This window comes from Podarcis tiliguerta (genome assembly GCF_965153285.1).
Source record: "Podarcis tiliguerta genome assembly, chromosome: 5".
NCBI classification, from domain to species: Eukaryota; Metazoa; Chordata; class Lepidosauria; order Squamata; family Lacertidae; genus Podarcis; species Podarcis tiliguerta.
This window is the reverse complement of record NC_139538.1, coordinates 19,658,433-19,682,393: the sequence shown is the minus strand read 5'-3', so window position 1 is coordinate 19,682,393 and position 23,961 is coordinate 19,658,433. Positions and strand designations below refer to the sequence as shown.

The following is a 23,961-nucleotide window of genomic DNA, read 5'->3' as shown; positions in this document are numbered from 1 at the left end:
GGAGGTCCACAGAATCATAGAATTGGAAGAACATCTTCCAATGGAGAACATCTTTCCTTGCGGCCTTTCAAAACCTTGGTGCACGGCTTGAAAAGGATCTAGCTAGATTAAGTTCATGACATTAAGCTCATGACTGACCCTGGTATACTGGTGAGTTGATATTTTTACAACATAGCAGCCATTGGAGGAACCAATCCAGACTGGAGAAGCAGCACGAGCGGAAGGGAGATATTTAACCCTTGACCACTGATGTATTCAAAATCCAGACTGGGGGCTCCAAGGCTGCTATTTGCTGTGGGTGACAAGTTGTGATTGTGATTATGAAATGAATGATAATTGGGGACTTCCCCATTTCTACTACTTGTAGTAGATGAACTGAAACTGTACCAACCTGCATCTTCCTTGCTTGTTTGTCTCATAGTTAATAATTTAGGAGTGTCCGTTACTTATATCTGATGAATATATAAGCAGCAGCTGATCACATATACTATCACAATGGTTGATAAGTCTCACTTCTGATGCTACATTTTGACATGCACAGTGCATCAAGAGTTAAAATACCAGTGATGTCAATTAGAAAGATTTAAGGAGGTTGTTAGCAGTAGTGAGATATTGCTTTACATGTTTTAGTGCCACCTGCTCATGGACCAATTAGATCTCATGGGGGTCCTAATTTGGCCTATGAAGCTGTTCTCCCTGCGTTGTATGCGATGGAGCAACTGATAGCCTTAATTTATGCTCCCTATTGGCAAGAGACGCTTGCTGCAAGCACCAATCAGCTGTCTAAGGGCTCATCCAGACCTGTGCTTGCCCCAAGCCTAGAAAGCAGTTTCCCACTTGTCCTAGGCTTCCTAGGCATAGGTCTGCATGGTTTTGCCCTTGCCCTCCCACTTCCCCCAGGAAACCACTCTTAAGCAATAAATTGAAGCAAATATCAATCAGGATAAAACCCAATTAACATTTGCTCTGATTCTGCAGTAAAGATTGGATTTCCCCACCAGTGACAGGGGAAGTGACAGGGTAATGGTAAGTTCTGAATTTGATAGCAAGCCCTGCCATGTTTGACCACCCTACAGGGTTTAGTTGGGAACTCTGTACTGCAGCTTATCAAAGTGAGCCTTGCTGTATGACTTTAAAACGTTGAATTGCATCCTGAACATGTGTACTAAAGTTGGTATTTCATTGTCAAATTGTAGTGCATTGTACAGCTACCTGGCCCACTAACACTGAACAGGTAAATAGATAAGTTAAAACCACAAAACTCACTTTCTTGCCATGATATACATATATTTGAAGCGGAAAAATCAGTCCTCACAATTCAAGATAATTTAGGAATTAACTCTCTTCCTAGCCCTGTCATACCCACAATCAAGTGGAACTGAAATGTATGATTGCAATGTGTGGCGCTGTGGGTTAAACCACAGAGCTAGGACTTGCTGATCAGAAGGTCAGCGGTTCAAATCCCCGCAATGGGGTGAGCTCCCGTTGCTCGGTCCCTGCTCCTGCCAACCTAGCAGTTTGAAAGCACGTCAAAGTGCAAGGTACCACTCCGGCGGGAAGGTAAACAGTGTTTCCGTGCGCTGCTCTGGTTCGCCAGAAGTGGCTTAGTCATGCTGGCCACATGACCCGGAAGCTGTACGCCGGCTCCCTCGGCCAATAAAGCGAGATGAGCGCCGCAATGCCAGAGTCGGTCACGACTGGACCTAATGGTCAGGCGTCCCTTTACCTTTACCTTTAATGTATGGGTCAAGGACAACATTGGGATTTTATACATTTTCACACAACATGCCAATAGCCACATCACACAACGTGACTCCAATTCTGAGTATGAATTTGCATTGTGAAAAGTGTAGCATTTCCATATTGCACTAATACAAATTTAAAAAGATAGAAAGATTAGTAGATGCTACTCCCTTTTTTTTACCAAATCCTCAAGCATACTGAATCCAACTGTTTAGTGCTTATTTTATGATAAAAGGTAAAAGCCCCCTGTAATAAAAATGAAAAAGGACCCAGACCTTGACTAGCCTTCCCAGCTGGAGATAGACAATTTTGCATTCCTTTTTTTTCATTTCAGTTAATAAATTTACAGCAGTTAAAACATCTACAAACAGTATTAATACATCTTTCAATTAATACACCTAAACAGCACACTGTAAACTCATCACCTTCAAAATATATGGGGGAAAGGGAGTTTTATTTATTTTTGTACACTGTGTGTACAAAAAAATAAAAAAGCAAACTACAAAATTAAAACAGTAAGTGCACATTTAATGTACATTTTACTGTAAAACCAAGGTGGGGGGGGGGGGAATCTTAATTGTTCCAACCAAAACTGGTTTTATGCCTGTAGCATGCAAGATACAGATGTCTATATCATCATACCTACATTTCCTCACTGTGGCTTAGAGCAGCTGCAGGGCATTTTAGATACAGGTAATGGGATGAGATAGGAAGGATTATTTGCGCATACACACCCACCCACACACACACACCCCATTGCTGCTGCTCCATTCAAATTGGAATGTGTGTCTATAAATCACAGATCTCCCACATGGCATGTGGTTTGACCTTAAAACTGCCTCAAGCTTCTCTTGTGCTATTTCTGTTTATGTATGAATGTTCTTAATTGAGGATAAAAGCCCGATAACTTTTCATGAATGTTCCAGGTCAGTGTCTAGCTTTTGTTACATTCTGGTGCAAGAGTGCCGCTCCAGCTGGCAAAAATGCAGGAACACATTGCAGAATAACAAGTGAAGAGGAACAATGTGTGGATAGTCTAGATAAACCCACCACTAGCTTACTATTATTGACTCAATAGCATGTTACAGAAAAACCTGGGTTGGGGGAACCAGCTTGCATCCATCTCTTTTGGGCAATACAATCCTCCTCATTGAGATAAATGGAGAATACTGCCAGGTATGTAATTGTGAGATGGCAAAAGGTGTAGCACACCTGGTTAGGATTGGGCCAACTTCCAGATGGAATGGACTATATAACCATCACACTATCCAGAGGGAGACAGCCAGATCCCACAGCAATGCATGCAAGCAATGCCTGTGGTGGCTCTATGGTGGCTTAGCCACTGAAGGTTGCTTTTCCACTTCAGTACTGGGATCCAATCACATATCCACAAATTCAGTTTTCACAACTGAAGTGAATTCGGTGCTCTTGCACAACTAACCTGCTTCCCCCCCCCCTTTTTTTTTTCTTCAATGGAGTTTTTGCAGTAAAGAAAGTGATGGGGGGAATGCACTGGAAACTGTGTGAGATAACGCTTGATGGGAAGCTGCATGATGTCCTTGCAAACCTTGTCCAAACAAATCAGGATAAATGCTCAATAAAGAGATTGTCTGGATGCAACCTGTGCCTAACTTCTCTAATAATATGCTTTTGATCCTACATACAGTTTCCTTAAGTCCCATCAAACTCAATTGAGCTTCCTTCTGAGTATATATTTATTCTGCTTTGAAGAGGGTTGGATTGACCTCCGGGTCTCTTCCAACTCTCCAATTCTATGATTCTGTGATCTGCATAGGCTCATACTATCAAGCTGCAATCCTTTACACACTTACGTTTTTAAAGCCCATTGAAAACACATTTTCAATGTGACTTTCGGGATTGGTGTCTGTTGTGCGACAAGCACACAGAGTGCAATGAGACCGAGTGTTTGTGGGAGGGAGGGAGGCTCGGTTAACTTCACGGTATACAGGTTGTACATTGACAATAAAGGTATTATTATTATTATTATTATTATTATTATTATTTATTTTCCTCCTAAAAGAAATCTGGCCACAGTAAAGTTACATAGTATACACCCAGCCCAAGTCGCATCGAACATGCCATGAGTCCCAAAGAAACAGCTCTGTCGTCAAATATTGGTTTTGGGCATGGCAGCATATTCGACTTTCTGCGGGAAGCTCTCTCCTTCCACCTGTCAATCAATTCCAGCGATACTTGGAACTGATAGCAAACGAAATTTATTTATTTCTTTTCGCACCTTCGGGATTGTTTGGAAGAAAAGCCTACGCAGCGGGTGGCGCGGAAAGCCGCGCAAAATTCCCACCCAGAAAAATGAATGAAGGTGAAGTTCTACCGATGAGTCAGCCGAAGCTGAGGGAGAAAGAGAAAAAGGGGAAAATCCATTTCTAACGCGCTGGCTTATAAAGGCAGCCGCAGGCAGCGGAGACGGTAGCAAAACGATTGGCGCCCCTTTCGAAGCAACGCCTCCAGCCAGCACTTTGGAAAGAGCAGCCAAGATGCGCAAGAGCAGCAGCGCCGGACCCACTTCTCCAGGTGAGTGGTCTTTAGCGGACCCCGTTTCAGCCAATCACGTCCGATATGCAAATCGCGGCGGGGCTAGAGCGCGACGAGTCGGGGGTCTGGTGCTGAGCCAGGAGAGGAGCGCGGAAGTTGCTTAGCTACCGAGAGGAGTTGTCTGAAGTTTAAGCTCTTCGGTGTTATCTCCCTCTTTAAAAGAGCCGGATCAAAGTTTCTCTCTTACGCCCAGCGCTCAATTTTAAACAGCGAAGCAGGTGTACTCAGCAATGCAGTGTTTCCAAAAAGCAAGCAAACTTTGGGTCTCCAGCTGCTTTTGGACTACAACTCCCATCACTAGCAAGACCAGTGGTCGGGGATGATGGGAACTGTAGTCCCCAAACAGCTGGAGACCCAAGTTTCGGAAAAGCTGCTCCACTGTCTTCCAAATTCCAGCTGCCGCGAACTGCCTTTGCGCTCAGATCCTGTTTGTGGGCATCCTTGTCTATTCTTAACTCTCTATGCTCCAAGGGCAAGCCTTGGCTCTGTAAACATCAAGAGCCTTGGGCATAAATTAAGGCCTATTTTCCCTCTTCCCTTCATCCCTCTGTCTTGCCAAGACTGAGTCACTGACATCTCCCCACTGGAGAGGAGCCAGCATGCCTGGTGGTGCTTCCAGGGGTCAGTTGTGACGCTTGAAGTAAGGGTTATATCCTGCAGAGCTGTGCTGATTTACAAAAAGGAGCATTGTTTAAAGTGATGTTTATTATTCTCTGGTACAGCAGTGTGTTTGAGATTAACTACTGTCAAGTCACCTTGTTTAGTTGGATTTTTGGAGTAGGATATGTTGGTGTATGTGTGGATTTAAAATTGTGCAATTTATTATTATTAGTTTTTATATGGCTTAAGATAAAAATTGTTTTTGTTGGCATATGTCTGTCTTGGGAGACAATAGGAAGTGCTAAAACCATAGGGGGAGTCGTTTAAAAAACAATTACACATTAATAGAATTTACAAAAAAATATAAATATAAAATAACTATTAAAAACATACAGATAATTCCAGTAAAAACAGCACGTCACTAGCACTTTCATTAGGCTGTTTCCAGTGCTGAATTTTGAATTTGTCTTCACATCAGGTTGTCCAAAATGTTTGTGTATCCTGTACTTTGTTGTGAAATACTGCTGCCTGGTGCATTCAGAACACACCTTTAGGGAAAGAGATGGGATTAGCACCTTTAGGGTTTTGTTTCTTTTTGAAGGCAGGAGTTATTACAACCCAGCCCATTACAAATGATCTGCAGGTTACTCACCTACGCTCCCCCCCAAAAAAGAAAACCTTGTGATCCTCCCTGCTTCAGCATTCCTGAATAGGATGACAAAACAAGGACTATGAGCATTGGTCCAAGTTTTGCTGTAAACTTCTAAAAAGAACAATGGTGTGATTCTTTCAAGATATCTTAGTGTTTTTAATGACTTTATGTACTGCGGTCTTATAATCCTGTTTTGTATGCAAGCCACAGTATAGTATAGCATGCTCAGATTTTTATTGATTTTTAATCAATAATTTAATTTTTATTGATATATTTGCAATATCGCCTGCTGCAATAGCTAAACATGGTCTTTATATATTATGTAAGTTTGAGACTTTATCAATAAATGCACAAGTTTTGAAATGCTACTGCAGTCTCTGTATATGGTGACAGGGGGCAGGGGAGAGTTTGGGACCATTTTCTCTCTCTCTCTTTATTTTATGCTTCTGATATAGACAGAAAGATGTTGCACAGGAAACTGAAAAAAGGGTTGGAAGTAATTTGCCAAGTCAGAGGGATCTTTGTGACCTCCATTTCCTATATGTGGCTCTTGACTTTGTTCCAGGTTCCTGGTTCCTGGTAGCTTTTATCTGCCTAAGCCTGCCCAGCTCATTTGCTTATCATCTTCACACCAAAGGACAAGCCACCAAAGGCCTGGCAGCCAATTTAAGCGATTGCCTGGTTCTTTCCTCGCATCTGATGGACGCAGCTGATACGGGGCTGCATCAGCTCCAGGTATAGCATTATTTCTTGGAAGAACATAACATTATTAGCATTGGCTTCAGGTTACAGACTCCGCTAACTCAGAAATAGTACCTCGGGTTAAGAACTTTGCATCAGGATGAGGACAGAAATCGTGCTCTGGCGGTGTGGTGGCAGCAGGAGGCCCCATTAACTAAAGTGGTACCTCAGGTTAAGAACAGTTTCAGGTTAAGAACAGACCTCCAGGATGTATTAAGTTATTAATCCGAGGCACCACTGTATGGGAATGGAGTGAGCTCACCTTAAGGCTGAAAGCGTTTCTGCAATCTCTTGCTATACTCTGTTTCCTTCTCTTTTGATTCCTTCTGGGCCTATGTGACAGGGGAGGTGCTTGCCTCCTGACAGGCGGCTGGAACAGGTGAAACAACCGCCTCTGGGCAGAGCTACTCCCACTATCTGACGTGCCAGGGTGAGCATGTCAGAGAGAGGCTCTGACCAGCTTGGCATGGGAGTCAGGGATGGAGAGGAAGGCAGAATTTGTGGCTCCTGTAGCAACAATGGATGAGACACAAGGCAGTGGCCTCTCCAGGATCCTTGCTTGCAGATTCCTCCACTCCTGGCAGAGGTCCCCACATCCAGCCAGGGCCCTTCCCCAAGTGCTTGGTCAATTGCCCATCTGCATTGTCCCATCTTGGCCAGTCCATGACACCCTTGAGCACCTGTTCCCTGCTAGGAACAGCCCCCCTCAGTCAATACTCCCACCCATCAGCTGATGTTACAAGTGATGTCCGTTGATAGACAGGTGGGTGTGGTTTGGTAAAATGGCCTTTTTTATCAGGACATGGACTAGGGCTATTCCAGTCCAGAAACTGGGGATAGGTGCTTCTTGCCCACTGAGGCCACCTGTCAGCAGAGAACTGAGGACACAGTCCACCTATTCCTTTGCAGCAATGGTGGGGAAACTTCAGCTCCTGGGCCTAATTAGGACTGCCCGTCTTCCCCATTTGGCTTGCAATGTGGTTTGGCCCAAACCACACTTGCCTGGTTGGTTATCACCTGACACCACATGACAGGTAAAACAGCAACTCTGAATTCAAAAGGAGGAACCAGGAGCACGCTCTAGGTACATTCCTGATTCTTCCTTTGCAGCCACAGCCATGGCTTGAATTCATTGCATCTGCAAAGGAAGGATCTTTGCAGCCACCACTTGAATTCTTCCTTAAATTCAAGCCATGGCTGCAAAGGTCTGAAATCTTTATTCCTTATATAATAGCTGGGCTAATTCCTATGTAATAATGTGATATAAACTTGCTCTGTTTTGATTTTTGAGCCTGTCATTTATTGTGACCATTTTTAACTGAACAGTTAAGTCTCCAGCTTGTTGATTTGCAGTGCTCAGGTTTTGTGTTTTAAAACAATCCACTAATAGTAATGAAGGGCATAATCAGGTTTGCAGAAGTTCAAAAAGTAGCATGTGCAATCCATTCTCTAGTAAGCTCTGCTAAACGGCAACTGGGATCAATAAGGTGATAGGACTGCGCATCCTGCTCTGCAGAAAAGCACACTGTGAAAAACCGCTGCCTGAGCATACACAGTCAAAACCTTATCAAATGTATTCCAAATGGCCCATTGCTCAAACGTCCATGAAATATATTGCTATGGGAATACTATTGTGTTCTGTCTACTGAAGATATGGTTGTCTCTAGGCTTTTGCATGGCTTAGAGCTACTTTGCCTTGATCCTGACTTGTTGCTGGAGTTCAGAATACAGACCACACCTGCCTGCCAGGGTGGGGGCAGCAAAACCCATCCTGCAGTTTAGAATCTAGCAAATCCTTGCAGCTGATTTGAAGCACTCTCTGTCTAGGGGCCTGCATGTTCTTTGTCCCGCTGCACTTAAAATATTTGTAAATACTTATTGCTCAAACACTGTTATGCCTTTAGTTTTTTCCTCCTTATGGAAACTGAACCTGTGAAAGAGCATCTGCTGTCTCAGAAAAGGTGGAAGGACCAAACAGTGCAGTAGGTGAAAAGACTGTGGAATATTACAAGTGGAACGTGCAACAAAATAATAATAATAATAATAATAATAATAATAATAATAATAATAATAATAAATTTTATTTATACATTTTATTTATATCCCGCCCTCCCCAGCCGAAGCCGGGCTCAGGGCGGCTAACAGCAATAAAACAGTACAAAAGTACAGCACAAACAACACTCTAAAATCATTCATTATAAAATTAATTAACTCAAGCCACTGGCAACCATTGGGCCAGAGCTCCACGAAGATTGCCAAGGGAGGGAGTCAGGCTGTGCCCTGGCCAAAGGCCTGGTGGAACAGCTCTGTCTTGCAGGCCCTGCGGAAAGATGTCAAGTCCCGCAGGGCCCTGGTCTCTTGTGACAGAGTGTTCCACCAGATCGGAGCCACGGCTACAAAAATGCTACAAAATGTTGAGTTCCAGCCATATTGTCTTCCAGCTTTCCATAATTGTTCCTGCACCCAACAGTCACTCAGTGCTCCATACTTCTGAACATGCTCAGTCCTCATTGGGTTGTTTTTAGCTGCATGAAGGACTGGCACTCACCTCTGAACTCCGGAAATAAGAGCCAGTGGTGGGGATCAATGAATAATCTGCAGTGTTAGCAGAGATATGACTCCTTGCTTCTCTCACACATTCAGAAACAAATACCTACTATGTTCCCTCCCTGATTTCTGAACCATGCAACAGAATGATTCATTGCCATGCCAATCTGGTGATGATGGCAACTGCTGGAATATCTGGGTCAACCTGCTGTACCGCAGCAGGTTCATATTCTTGAGCGCTATTGTAACATTATCTCATGCATTTTTACGCTAAATACACAGTGAGTTGGAATGATTTCTCTGAAAGTTCCATAGAAATAAAAAAGAATGGCTGTAACTAGTACCAGTTACTAGTACGCCTCACGGTGGGACGTACGTAGGGTTACACTGTTAGAACCAACTCAGTCTGAAAGTAAGGGCAGCATTTTCTTTGTGAGCAGTTTCAGAGGTTCAGACAGAGGTTCCCACACTTGTTTACAAGGTGTACAGCATAGCTCATATGTCACTCTTCATAGTGCATATTACAGATGTGGAAACTTTCATGCCCCCAAAGGGGGTGGGGGAGATGTTGCACGCTGAACTTCTAAGCAAACAAGCATGGGAAGAAGAAGTGCAACTCAAATGCACTTCCTTTTCTTTGAAAGCCTAGGCAATTCTGTGCTGTCTGGATATTTGTCAGTAGCCATGACCAAGCAGTGATGCAAGGTCTTCAACACAATTCCCATTGCACCCAGTAACTGTACTGATTCGATTGATATTCTCTTCACTTTTATAGAAGCAATTTAATTGTACAGTGGAATATAATGTTCCTGAAAAGCCAAAGAATGAAGAGAAGATCCAGAATGCCTGTATGGGAGGAAGTTCACTGAAGGTATTACAATAAGTACTTTCTAACAAATGCAACGGGTTAGTCAAATTCATGGTTGCAGTGAAATTAATGCTTCTCATCTTGCATCTTTGATTTCAGCCTGGACTCTGTCCCTCAGGAGAAAATGATGCTGTTAATCAGGTAAATTTCCATTCTCAGATGGCAGCAAGTTTATTTGTCTTGTGTAAAGGAATCTTCCAGAACCTTTGCTTATATCTTTATTGTTGCTTTTTCTTGCAGACTGCATGCATGGACACCATCTATAAAATTCTGAAACACTATATGGTGGAAATCAGGGATTTTAATTCTTCAGATCTTTTTCATGCTGTCAGCATTATGATGCAGGTAGATATATATATTTGAACTATTATTAATATTGCTTTGCCTTCTTTGAATCCTGTAATTTACTGAATTCCGTGACTCATAAACTTCATGAAAGATGTAATAGTCAGACCAACTGATTTAATCAGACAGAAAATACCTATAGTTACATTAAACTCAAATCTTTACTTTTCATGGGCGTGTGTGTGTGTATGTATCCAGAAGGATGGATTATGATGTCAACAAACACTGATGATTCATAGCAAATACAAATGTTGCAATTAGCATGTCTGATATTCTAAGCAGTTACAAACAGCAATGGAGAACCTGTGACTTTCTAGATCTTAACATAACTTTGACTCTTACTCTTACTCTTCCATTCCATTCCCCCTCATGGTAGCATGCTTTTCTGTTCCCATTTCATAAATGTGAGGCATCGTTATACTATTTCAAACAATTAGGTACTGCATCAGTTATGTGTGAATGTGTGCCCCTACATTCATCTTTCGTTTTGATTGTGCATCTTTTATAGGCTTTGAAAGCCAGCCAGAACATCACAGAGCAGCCACCACCCGCACCACAACAACCTTCCAGGAAGACATTTGAAATGGAGATGAAGGAATGTGAAATTCTTCTAACTTTGCAGCAGCTCACTCAGACCATCGACAGAACCTTCAGCCACCTCTACGCGAAGTCTCTAGAAATGCAAATGTAATACTGATCCTCAAATGTTTAATTTTTTTAAAGGGAGGTGGTGGGGAAAATTGTTGTTTAGTCGTTCAGTCGTGTCCGACTCTTCGTGACCCCATGGACCAGAGCACGCCAGGCACTCCTGTCTTCCACTGCCACCCGCAGTTTGGTCAGATTCATGTTTGTAGCTTCGAGAACACTGTCTAACCATCTCGTCCTCTGTCGTCCCCTTCTCCTTGTGCCCTCTGGTCTTATTGCACCTTAAACTACTTTCTTTAGAAATTCAGGACACAGATGTCTGTTGGTTTTTGGGTGGGTTTTTGTTTTTTGGCTAATATTCTGCACACGTATGGTGCTGTCCAATTAAGAAGAGCTTGCTGGATCAGGCCAGTGACCCATCTAGTCCAGCATCCTGTTCTCACAGTGGCCAACAAGATGCCTGCAGGAAAAACCAGCAAGCAGCATTCAAGCACATGAGCACTCTGCTGTCCTGTGGATTCCAGCAACTGGCATTCGGAAGCATTGCAGCCTTCCGTAGTGGAAGCAGTGCGTAGCCGTATTTATAAATAAGCTATCTTTATAAGTAATTTATGAGTAATTTATATAATGTATTTTAAAACTTATTTATATTTATAGCCAAATAAATTATTGTTTAAATTATATTGGAACAATGTTATTCCTTCGTTTTATTTTTCCTTTTCGTTATGATTTCATTTCAACAAGGAAGGAAAACAAAACTTTATGCTGTCGAAGGGCGGGATAAAGAGTTGTGTTTCCAGCATGCAGCCGACTCTGTGCAATGAAGATCCTGGGTTTGAATCTGTGGAGCGAGGGAGTTCCACAACTTAGGGACTGCTACTAAGAAAGCCCCCTCCCTGACAGCCACTTTGTACACTTCTGAGGGTGGTAAAGGTAAAGGGACCCCTGACCGTTAGGTCCAGTCACAAACGACTCTGGGGTTGCGGCGCTCATCTCGCTTTATTGGCCAAGGGAGCCAGTGTACAGCTTCTGGGTCTTGTGACCAACATGCTTCTGGAAAACCAGAGCAGCACATAGAAACACTGTTTACCTTCCTGCTGGAGTGGTACCTATTTATCTCCTTGCCTTTTGATGTGCTTTCGAACTTCTAGGTTGGCAGGAGCTGGGACTGAGCAATGGGAGCTCACCCTGTCATGGGGATTCGAACCACCGACCTTCTGATCAGCAAGCCCTAGGCTCTGTGGTTTAGACCACAACGCCACCCAGGTCCCTTCTGAGGGTGGTAGTTGGTTTAAAAGGTCAGTTGGTTAGAGCATGATCCTGACAACACCAGGGATGATCCCCATACAGGACAGCTGCATATTCCTGCATTGCAGGGGGTCAAGCTAGTTGAGCCTCAGGGTCCCTTCCAACTCTACAATTCCATGATTCTACGACACTACCAGGAACTGTGAGAAGGCCAGAGCCAGCTAACTGTGGTCTGCAAAGTGCCATTTTCCATAACAGGGATTTGGCAGCGAGACATTTATCGAAAGCACAAGTGTGGTTTTCAACACTCTTACTATCAAATAACATTATTTCAGCAGGTTGGATGGAAAAACCAACCAGCCATTTGTTGTTGCTAAAGATGTTTTTTATGACAGCTCTAATTGAACAGTTACAGTACTTGGATTTCAGCCTAATTGGCCCAAGGTCATTAATAAGGCAAAACTGGTTTCACCATTTCATTTCCATCAAATAAAAAAGGATTGACACAATTTTTATTTTATTTTTTTAAAAAAAGGATTAACACAACATACAGTCAAGTCTGTTTCCAAGGAAATATGTACAACACAGAAATGTACCACGTAAGAAATGGGTGACATTTGGGGGGGGGGGGGCGACATGTAAATTACATTCCCAGAGAGATGCAAAATCTTCCCTTAGTGCCAATGCTGAACTGTAAAATGGTTTTACAAAGTTTAGAGCTACTCTGCCCCTCTAAAGGGACACAGGCAGTGTGGGGATGCTGGTTTTATGCTACATGATGTGTCCCAAGCGCAGTAGAGTTTGATACTACATGACTCCTTGAGGATCTAAAACTTGATTCACAGCGTTTTGCATCCTTTAAAAACAACAACAGTATTGCCACTTTACTGGGGATGATGAATCTACTATCAAGTATTACCATATTGGCCCGAATACAAGCTGCACCTGAATATAAGCTGCACCTTTAAAATTGGAGGAGGGGAAAAGAAAAAGTACCCGAATATAAGCCGCTCCATTCCTCGCAGCTCCTGGCTGCATACTGGGGGGGGGGGGGGAGCCATGCTGCGTTGCCGGCAGCCTTTCACCTTCCTCGCTCTCTCCCTTCTCATCCTTGGGAGAGAGGATGGGGGGGGGTCTATGTGTGGGGCGGGCACTGTATTGCCACACTCCTGCTGCTGTTTTGCCCGCAGCAAGGTCGCAAATATAAGCCGCACTTTAACTTTTCATGGTCGGAATTTGAGGCTTATATTTAGGCCAATACGGTATTAGAAAGCTCTTAGACAAAGAGCAAGGTTGTACGTACACCATAATTCAACAAGAGCATTTTTTAAATAAAAAAAGTCAAAGTGTGGTGTTGAATGCAGAATACTCATCTTCCTGAGAGTCTCACTCTTTTCAGAAAGGTAAGTTTCTAGTCCCCATTGCTATAAAAAATATAGTTTGCAAGGAACATCTGCTAAAATGTCAGATGCCAGAGAAATGGTTGGATATTTCAAGTCTTTCTCAGGGTAGGGCTTCAGTGACCTGCACTGCTTGCTTACCCACCACCACCCTATGGCTAATAAAACCAGCTTTTATAAAACAGCTAAACAGAATTTAAGCAAATTTGCTATGTTTGAATAACTGCGTATAAAGGTCTCAGAATCCAGCTTTTCTTGGTACATAATTTTTTCAGTAGCGTGACAGGAAGGGAAAGGAGTTGCCTAAGTCTGTATTTTGCCAAGCTGCACTTCCTACTCCCCTCAAAAAGAAAAAACACCTGGAGCTGACTGTGAGGTCTGTTGTGCCTGTCAGTCCACATATACCTGAAAGCGTGCCCAGCATGCCCCACAGTCACACACTGCAGAAGACTAGAAACTGTAATCAAGTTGCTCATTGGAGACCTTTTTGTCATTAGCACTTTTATCACTGAACAACTCCCACTAAGGTTCTGAGGAGCCCTATGTTTGCTCGGTGCACAGTTTCAAAACCACCTGATGACTTCAATGTGGCTCAAAGCATTATACAGTGGTACCTCGGGTTACAGACGCTTCAGGTTACAGACTCCGCTAACCCAGAAATAGTACCTCGGGTTAAGAACGTTGCTTCAGGATGAGAACAGAAATCGCGAGGCAGCAGTAGGAGGCCCCATTAGCTAAAGTGGTACCTCAGGTTAAGAACAGTTTCAGGTTAAGAATGGACCTCCAGAATGAATTAAGTTCTTAACCCGAGGTAAGGTAAAGGGACCCCTGACCATTAGGTCCAGTCGTGACTGACTCTGGGGTTGCGGCGCTCATCCCGCTTTATTGGCCGAGGGAGCCGGTGTACAGCTTCCGGGTCATGTGGCCAGCATGACTAAGCCGCTTCTGGCGAGCCAGAGCAGCACATAGAAATGCCGTTTACCTTCCCACCGGAGTGGTACCTATTTATCTACTTGCACTTTGAGGTGCTTTCGAACTGCTAGGTTGGCAGGAGCAGGGACCGAGCAATGGGAGCTCACCCCATTGCAGGGATTCGAACCACCGACCTTCTGATCGGCAAGTCCTAGGCTCTGTGGTTTAACCCACAGCACCACCCACGTCCCTTAACCCAAGGTACCACTGCACATAATATGTCTAAGTGGAAGCTTTCAGTCTCTTCTCATTCCCTTCAACAAGGGACTGGGAAAGTCTATAGCAGGATTGCTGCGGAGGGAAAGCATGAAGAACCACAGTGTGTGCAATTGCACCCATGGGGAGTGAAAAGACAAACCTGTTTGTATCTTCACAAAGGGGGTGTAGAAAAATCCATTCTCAGGTGTGTGTCTGATGCATAACGCTGCAGAAATGGATTTAGGGCAGCACAACCAGTTCTGCCGCAGGAGAATTCCAAGCCTAGGGGAGCCACAGGGCATCGCAACTATGACACAGTGAATTGAGCAGAATGGCAGGTGACAGGCAGAGGGCAGTGAATTTTGACCGCTGAAATGTGAAAGACCACAGTCCGTCCCTGAACTCTGGCATGAACGTGGAAGACAAGCTAGCGAAGATCCCAGTTAATCCAGGCAGTGCAACCCAAGGAGACCTGAGAGGGTTTTGGAAGGCATTAATTCTCCTTGAACACGCATGAAGGCCGAATCTCTGACAGCAGGGCAGGCTGGGAAGTCATGTGTAAAAAAGCAACAAGTAGCTAAGCATTTACATGAGTTCACAGTTCCACATGCTTTTCTTCTTTCTTTCTTCTGCTCCAAAGTTTCCACAACTGGCCTATCTTTGTCACTTCATGGAAACCCTCCAGAGATTAAAACAGTTTGCAGAGCACGACGAAGTTCCTTTTCATCTTTTTTTGGAAAATGTACATGGAAGAACATTCCTGATGTTTCTTCTTTTTCAAGCTGTTTCCTCATGACTTTGCATCTGCTCTTAAAAAACCTGTAAAACAAAAATAAATGAGAATTATGGAATTGCTTAGAATTTAAGTGTGGCGTAACAGACAGTTATTGCCTCTTACAGCAGTAACAAAGTTTAGGTCCACATGTGGCATAGGCCACATGTGTGTCCATCCTTCGCCATATCATAATAAATACATTTATTTAAAATCAATTGCAAAACTGCTCCGGAAGTTGAAGGCATGGTGGTTATGGAAGAGACACTCCCCAAGTGACTGCCGGTAACATCTGTTCTCTTTACAAGCTGGAAATTTGCAGGATCTACCGCTCCCACAGCTTGCCCCAGGCCATTAAAATATATGTGATGTGTTTTCCATAAAGTGAAGGCACTATGGACTCAGCTACATTAGTAAAGAAAAAGTGTTTTATATGCGTTATTACATTGTGACACCAGATGGCACTGTGGAGTCCCATCTTTTGCCAACGTGATTTCCCACTTTGAGGTTTACAACACGTTTTCTGATTTATTTATTTTTATGTGTCTAGATCCAGCCTTAGAAACCACTTCTGCTACCCTAAAAATATTCTGCTTCACCCTAAATATCTGAATCATACGCAAAGTATAAAGAGTGTTGATATTTACCTGTCAGAATTTCTAGCACATCATGGGATGCCTGGCCATTAAGGCAGTCATATAAACTGCGGGCAGTTCCATTATTCTGTTCCGAATCCCTCCATTTCCGCAACATCATGCATTTATACATATTAACATCTTCTTCCTTTGCCTCAATCTGCTGGATGTCTTCGATGGACAAGCTAAGGCATTCAATGCCAATTACTTTCCAGTTTTTACCCATCTTCTTTGCAAGAATCATCAGCTGCTGATCAGTTAGTACTGCTGAAGCTTTCGTTCCATCTGAAAGCAGAAGAATACAAATATGTTATGTCATTATTGCTTTTACTTGGCCTGGGGGGGGGGGAGGAATGAATATTTTAAAATTACCATCTATTTCTATTCTTGAAGAAGAAAGGGAAGCATTCAAATATAACTTGGGGTGCTTCCTTCCCATCTTAGGCAGGGGCAGCTAATCATAGACTTTTCTTTGGAAGAAACTTATACACACACAAAATTATCAGATCAGGAAACACACAGAGAGTGAACATGCCAGGCCTGCAACATATACATACATAATTTGATTTGTATGCCACCTTTCCACTGTTCAAAGTGGCTTACAACATCATCATCATTTAGACTTGTATAACTTTTTGGTAATTTTCAAATGTGTTTAGAATTTTCAATTTCTCTGGTTATTTAGACCCATGTTACACAATAACCGGAGAAAAGCCTGCTGGATAAGGTGAGATCCCATCTAGGTCAGTCTTGTGTTCTCATAGTGGACAAGTCAATGAGAAGCTTACAGGCACAACCTGACTGCAACAGCACTGTCCTGCATTTCCAGAAACATACTGCCTCCCACCATAGAGGTACAACAGGCAAAGGTAAAAGATAAAGCACCCCTGGATGGTTAAGTCCAGTCAAAGGCAAGTATGGGGTGTGACGCTTATCGCACTTTCAGGCCAAGGGAGCTGGCGTTTGTCCACAGATAGCTTTCCAGGCCATGTGGACAGCATGACTAAATTGCTTCTGGCGCAACAGAACACCGTGATGGGAACCAGAGCGCACAGAAACACTGTTTACCTTCCCGCCACAGCAGTACCTCTTTATCTACTTGCACTATTAGGCTGGCAGGAGCTGGGACAGAGCAATGAGAGCTCACCCCATCGCAGGGATTTGAACCGCCAACCTTCTGATCGGCAAGCCCAAGAGGCTCAGTGGTTTAGACCACAGCGCCACCTGCAGTATAACATAGCCGTCATGGCTGGTAGTCATTTATAGCCTTATCCTCCATAAATTTGTCTAATCCTCTTTTGGTGGCCATCACTGCTGCTTGTGGGAGCACATTCCTTAGTTGAACCGTGTAAAGAAGTACTTGTGTGAAGAAATCTGGCCTGACTCTTTCAACATTCAGTATCCTTGGATGTTCCCGAAGTTTTAGTATTACGAGACAGGGAGAAAAACCTTTTTGCACCCACTGTCTCTACACTGTGTGTAATTTTGTACACTTTATCTCCCCTGCCTTTTCTCTAAACGAAAAAGCCCCTAATGTTGTAACCTCCATTCCCTTGATAATTTATGTTGGCCTTTTCTGAACCTTCTCCAGGTCTACAGTATCCTTTTTGAGGTGAGGTAACAGTATTCCAAGTGTGGTCACATTGTGTTCAAAATAAGCCATCTCTCTCATCACCCACTTTTCTAGCATTCCATTTTCCTATAGGCTCTTTTTCAAGGCTTTTTGATACCACAAATCCACAAAAATAGGTACATCCTATCTATGGAGAACCCTATTATGATGGCAACAGTTTCTTACTACCTTTGGCATCATGAACAATTTTCTACTGGAGTTAAAGGGTTGATTTTGTTCCTGTGCCAACTAGTTCTTTATCTAGTTTAAACCTTGGTATACTGATCAACGGAAATTTTTTAAAAAATGGTTTGTTAAAATGTATTGAAATGACTGAAGAACTCCCTCTAGTGGATTCCTAAAGACACGGTAATATGCAGGTTAAATTTATGCTTTCATATAGATAGCATTCAAATTAGGCGTTCAGAATCTTAGTGCAAATACAAATGCATGGGTTTTCCTGCTGAAATTGTAGTTGCACCCAGGTTAAGTAAAATGTAACATTAATACCTTGCAGTATGAAAGGCTTAGAACATGGCTTGATGCTAATCATCTTTAATTTCACAAAATCCTTTACCTGAAGCGTTGATGGCTTTTAGCCGTTTGTTACAAAGCTCATCTTCTGAAAGACTGGTGCTGGATTTTCGTCGTCTCGTGCCTAAGGAATACATGGCAAAGGACACAGTTTCAAAATACGTAAGTTGTTGTACTTTCTAAATAAGGATATGTGGGCTTGAATCTAAGCCACAGATGGAGGAAAGGGAAATCAGCAACTCATGCACTAACAAGAGTAGTGCCTAGCCATGTAGTGGAATCCTGAAGAACTAAGCAAATATATTTAACATTGCAAAGATGCTTGGACAGTCCCACTGGAAACTTCTGCACAAGTCATAAGTCAATTGGGAGCTGTACAGGAGAAGTTCCCAGCTGATTGTTTCATGCATACTGCTTTATAATAACTTACTGTTAGTGGATCTTTTCTGCTTATTGTTATTCTGGTTATGTAGGATCCAGTCACCTGTTAAATAGAAATGTTTTCAAAAGAAAATTAAGGCCCGTTGTATTGTGTAATTGGCAGAGCAAACGAATATGCCACAATTCTCACAAAGAAGAACTATTAATCTGTTCCCCCCGCTTCTCAGTAAAGCACAAATAAAATAAATCAAAGGACTTTTTACAATTATCTTTGCTCCATGGCTTTTAGCCACAAAAGAAGCGGCATCTCACTGACTGTACTATAAGTAAATGACAAGTTAAAAAAAAGGAAAAGAGTGCCCAACCTTAAAAGTAACACTTTCTGTAAACCCAAACAGAAGGTCGTGTAGGGCTTTTGGAGGACATTCAAAACCATTTGGTCACATGGCATCAGAAAAAAATCAGGTGGTCAGTGCCCCTACACCTAGAGACTGCCTTGTGCAGCTTGGTATGCTTAAGCATAGCATGCAAGTAATTATGGGAGGGTTTCTGTTGAGAACCATAGGAGCTGTCCATCCTGAACAGACAGCTAATTAACATATGAAGCTGGTGGGACCTATCACCTGGAGATTTGGATTTGGAGAGAAGCATCATCATATGTGTAAATTCAGTAATTTGAAAATGCATCATCCATAGAAGAAGAAGAAGAGTTTGGATTTGATATCCCGCTTTATTACTACAGTAAGGAGTCTCAAAGCAGCTAACAATCTCCTTTACCTTCCTCCCCCACAACAAATACTCTGTGAGGTGAGTGGGGCTGAGAGACTTCAGAGAAGTGTGACTAGCCCAAGGTCACCCAGCAGCTGCATGTGGAGGAGCAGAGACGCAAACCCGGTTCACCAGATTACGAGTCCACCGCTCTTAACCACTACACCACACTGGCTCATGTGCGAGTCCATACTATTCATGGTGAACTGTTTTGATAGCTTTGGATCAGGCATCCCCAACCTGCGGCCCTCCAGATGTTTTGGCCTACAACTCCCATGAACCCTAGCTAGCAGGACCAGTGGTCAGGGATGATGAGAATTGTAGTCCAAAACATCTGGAGGGCCGAAGGTTGCGGGTGCCTGCTTTGGATAATAGCGATTATAGAAAAATAGGAATCTGGAAGCTTGCTTTTGACTGAAACTGGATTCTGTTTGGGGAATTAAATGATGTGGTAATAACTGCCATTGCATGAGAACCAAATGACAGTAAAATGAGAGAAAAGTGCTTTTGGTTCCATGCGCGCTACATCTTTCAACTACTGAAGGAGTAAACAGAATGCTGGAGCATGAGTGTCAATATGGCCAATAATTGCACAGATTCATTTAAATTTGTATACACTTGTACCTTGGTTCTCGAACTTAATCCATTCCGGGAGTCCGTTCGACTCCTGAAACCGTTTGAGAACCAAGGCACAGCTTCCTATTGGCTGCAGGAGCTTCTTGCACTCAAGCGGAAGCCGTGTTGGACGTTTGGCTTCTGAGGAACGTTTGAAAACTGAAACACTTACTTCTGGGTTTGTGGCATTCGGGAGCCTATTTGTTTGGGAGCCAAGCTGTTTGAGTACTAAGGTATCGCTGTATTGGTTATATAATTTAGAAAGATGGGAAATGTACACAATGCGGGAGGAAACAAATTAAACAATGCTTTTAAAATATTGTATATCTAAAGCATTTGCCTATTCAAAATAATATCCTCCCACTGATATTTTTATTTTTTGTTGATAGAAAACAGAAATGGCAATATATGCTTCCACTTTTCTTTTTTGCAGAGTTGCTCCCTTAAACTCATACTTCAGACTAGTTTGGTGATTGGGGAAGAAAATAGACTGCATTAACGGCAGCGTACTTTCATCACATGCCATATTTTTGCCCGATATTCTTTTTTCTTGAATCTGCTGTTTCACACAACCCAATTTCTCTAGTTCTGCAATGTTTTGGAGGGCAGCTTTCTTATCAGAAGAAGGAAAAAGAACCTCTGTTTGTGAGTGGGACTGTGACCGGAATATGCATAGTCTCATTTGGATTGCGGCCAAATATGTTGGCTGCAATTCATTATTGAGGCTGTATGCACATTTACTTGGGAGTGGTACATGAGACTGAACTGTAAATCAGGTTATTTGTTCGCTTTTAAAAATTATACCCTGCTTTCTACCACATCTGAAAAATGCAAATAAGAAAACAACAACATGCAATATACAAAAATTGAAACAGATTTAAACATCAGTGAAGTCCCAAATAAATCAAACACTGTTAATTGCACATACTGTGTACTGAATTGTGTCTAAGGAAAACTCACATTCTCGTAGCTTTGCTTTCCACACAGTTTCTTCTGACTCCACATCCATCAAAGATAACACAAGTTCTGTTGGTTGTTCTAAATATACCTCAAAGAAATGTTTCTGTGCTAGCGTAGAGTCATCAACAAACTCCATTTCCTAGAAAGTGAATATCAGAATATTGAAAACCCATTTGTCAAAGCAAAAAGTTTGTTTTCCTAGCTAAGCTTTTATATAATGCATGTCACAACGTATCAGGAACACTGCACAAATGACAATTATCATCATCTTTTAGACAAGGACATGCATCTTGACAATCCGATTATAGAAGAATAAAGAACATACCTCAGGGTTTATGTCAGCTTCTGGGACACTAGTTAATTTGTATTTCTTCCCAACTTGAAGTAATTTCTGACAAGGGGGTTTCTCAATTTTAATGAATCTATTGGAAGAGCGCTGTATGGTTTTTGACACATCCTAAAATTAAAACAGATCTTTTTTAAAAATCATGATTGCCTAAGTCAAGAAATCAAAGATCTACCTAGACTTGTTGGAGATTTTGTCTATACAGTGGTGCCCCGCAAGACGAATGCCTCGCAAGACGGAAAACCCGCTAGACAAAAGGGTTTTCCGTTTTGGAGGTGCTTCGCAAAACGAATTTGCTATGGGCTTGCTTCGCAAGACGAAAATGTCTTGTGATTCCTGGGTTGTTTTTTTTCACTCCTCACCCCCTTTTTCTAAGGCACTAAGCTGCTAATAGCCTTTTAGCAGCTAATCCGCTAATCCCTTAAGCCTTTAATAGCCGCTAATAGCCGCTAAACCGCTAATAGCGCTAATCCGCTAATGGGCTTGCTTCGCAAGACGAAAAAACCGCTAGACGAAGAGACTCAGGGAACGGATTCTTTTCGTCTTGCGAGGCACCACTGTATATTAAACTTCTTTCATCTACTGAGAAATTGCGGTTCCCTCCCTCGCTTTCTAACAAATTAAATGCAACAGTCATGTGATTCTTACAACAATTACTAGGATGATTCACCAAGCAGTTTCTGCAGTACTCAGTTGAATATCCTGTTGTAGCAACTGGAACCCTAATGGTTCCCCTGGCTGCACAGAGTTTCCAACTCACTGGGGGGGGGGGACACAGGTTTTTGAGATCTGAGGTTCTAGCTGCCAGCCAGGAGGGGTTGAAAGACAGCCTTTTTTCCTCATCCAACTGAACTCAGTGTTTCTATAGGCTCTGCCCTCAGGGGTCTGCAAGTTCCACCTTGTCCTACAAGCCTTCACCTCCTGAACGGCCACCAGGTCCTTCTTACTTGCTAGAACTTTTTATTTCATGAGTTGACAGCTCCAGTGGGCACTGGAATACAGTCATATCTCGGGTTACAGACAATTCAGGTTGCATTTTTTCAGGTTACGGACCACCGAAACCCGGAAGTACCGGAACGGGTTACTTCCGGGTTTTGACAGTCGTGCATGCGCAGAAGCGCCGAATCGCAACCCGCGTGTGGGCAGACGCGCAGCTGCGGGTTGCGAACTCTGTGGGTTGCGAATGTGCATCCGCATGGATCACATTCACAACCCGAGCGTCCACAGTACAGGAAACTGCCATGCTGGCAGCAAAGAAACTGATTTAGACATTGCCCAAAAGTTGATCTTACCTTTATAAACGAGCTGTTGTTGCCGGCTACATACACATGGAATTTCAAGGAAGGGTGGTCGTTGACAACTTTGTATAAAATAACAACCCCGTGGTAACACACTGGATCGTATTTCTCAATAACTGGGCCAACAGGGGACAGGGAGCTCACACGCCATTTGACATGTGTGGTTGAGTGATCAGCAGAACGCTCAAATTCTGGGCCGTTGCTTTTGAAATGGAACACATTGAAGGTCATGTCAGAGGAATGGTCTGCAGAGAAACATCAAACGCTTTTTAACGCTTCCTAAAAGCAGAGTAAGTGCCCCAGCAGATAGACAAATATGTTTAAATTCACTGAGCAAGTCTTACCATTCAGGCAGAGGGCGTGTGGAAACTGAATGGAAGTAAGAACAGAAGGTGATTTGCACTTGACGTCAAATATGGGGCCCACGACAATCCAGGGATCTTTAAGGTAAGCAGCGTACTTGGTCCAAGACAAAAGGGAATACTCAATGACTGCGGCTTTGGTTACTTCGAAGATCAACCCTGTGACTGTACACTGATAAATTCCTTCGTCGTCCAACTTCAACCTGCGTATGTGATACATAAAGTGTATTTTTCAGCACGTGATGCAGCTTAAAGGTAAAGGGACCCCTGACCGTTAAGTCCAGTCGCAGACGACTCTGACAAATGGGAATGATATATGCATGTGCTTCCTCTGCATTTTCTTGTCCTTCCAAATACATGTGAAAAATACATTTATATAATGCCAATTTTATCAAAGCTGTTCTCCCTACAAACAGGATGCTGACTCCTTTGCAGACTTTCCTGGTCCAAACAAAACGCTGGCTTGAGACGTGAACTTTTTCTTTAAAAAAAAGGATGAATATGACCTTAGTGTCAACCAATATTTATTTCTTTATGAAGTAAATTGTAAAGCACTTTTCTTTTCTTTTCTTTTTTGCTTACAGGAACCTATGAAGCTGCCTCCGTCAGGCCAATGGTCCATCTAGGTCACTATTGTCTACACTGACTGGCAGCAGCTCTCCAGGGTCTCAGACAGGGAGGGGTCCCTCCCAGCCCTACCTGGAAATGTCTGCGATTGAACCTGGGACCTACTGCATGCAATGGGAACTTCCATTTGTATATTGCTTTTGCTATGCCGCTGTTTGCTTGGACACGAAGGGAAGAAGACATGTTTTTCCTTTGTTCCTGATGCTGAATAAACGCCTGTAAATAATGCTTACACATGTCTCTGTCCGCCACTTCCGTTGTGATAATTTATTCACTCTGCTGATAAGAGCGTGCTCAGGTTCTGAACGTTTCGGAGACTCAAGTCACTGATTGATGCTGTTTCAGGAACCGGAGTTCGCCCGGCTGCCGGCCGATGGCTGGAGCCAGCTGGGGGCCTGCCAAATGCCCCCGTCTCCCCGGCAGCATCTCCCCTTAGCAGCGGTGCTTGTGCTTGGTGCAGCTCTGCCCCCCGTCCCCAGATCAGGCCTGACCAAGGGAGGAGAGCATCCCACCTCTGC

The 23,961-nt window shown here is 43.1% G+C and overlaps 1 protein-coding gene across 1 annotated transcript in view; it reads right to left on the bottom strand.

The window, feature by feature from the left end:
• Positions 1–12,463: 12,463 nt before the first annotated feature.
• The window catches only part of LOC310677832 (uncharacterized protein), a gene marked incomplete at its 5' end in the record, with an annotated part of 35,735 nt that continues 24,237 nt past the window's right edge, over positions 12,464–23,961 (bottom strand). The window contains 8 exons of the mRNA XM_083441022.1: positions 12,464–15,352; positions 15,953–16,225; positions 18,130–18,210; positions 18,517–18,570; positions 20,811–20,949; positions 21,136–21,267; positions 22,449–22,699; positions 22,799–23,019. Coding sequence (XP_083297148.1) covers positions 15,324–15,352; positions 15,953–16,225; positions 18,130–18,210; positions 18,517–18,570; positions 20,811–20,949; positions 21,136–21,267; positions 22,449–22,699; positions 22,799–23,019 — 1,180 coding nt within the window. The 3' untranslated portion in view covers positions 12,464–15,323. The remainder of the gene's footprint in view (positions 15,353–15,952; positions 16,226–18,129; positions 18,211–18,516; positions 18,571–20,810; positions 20,950–21,135; positions 21,268–22,448; positions 22,700–22,798; positions 23,020–23,961) is intronic.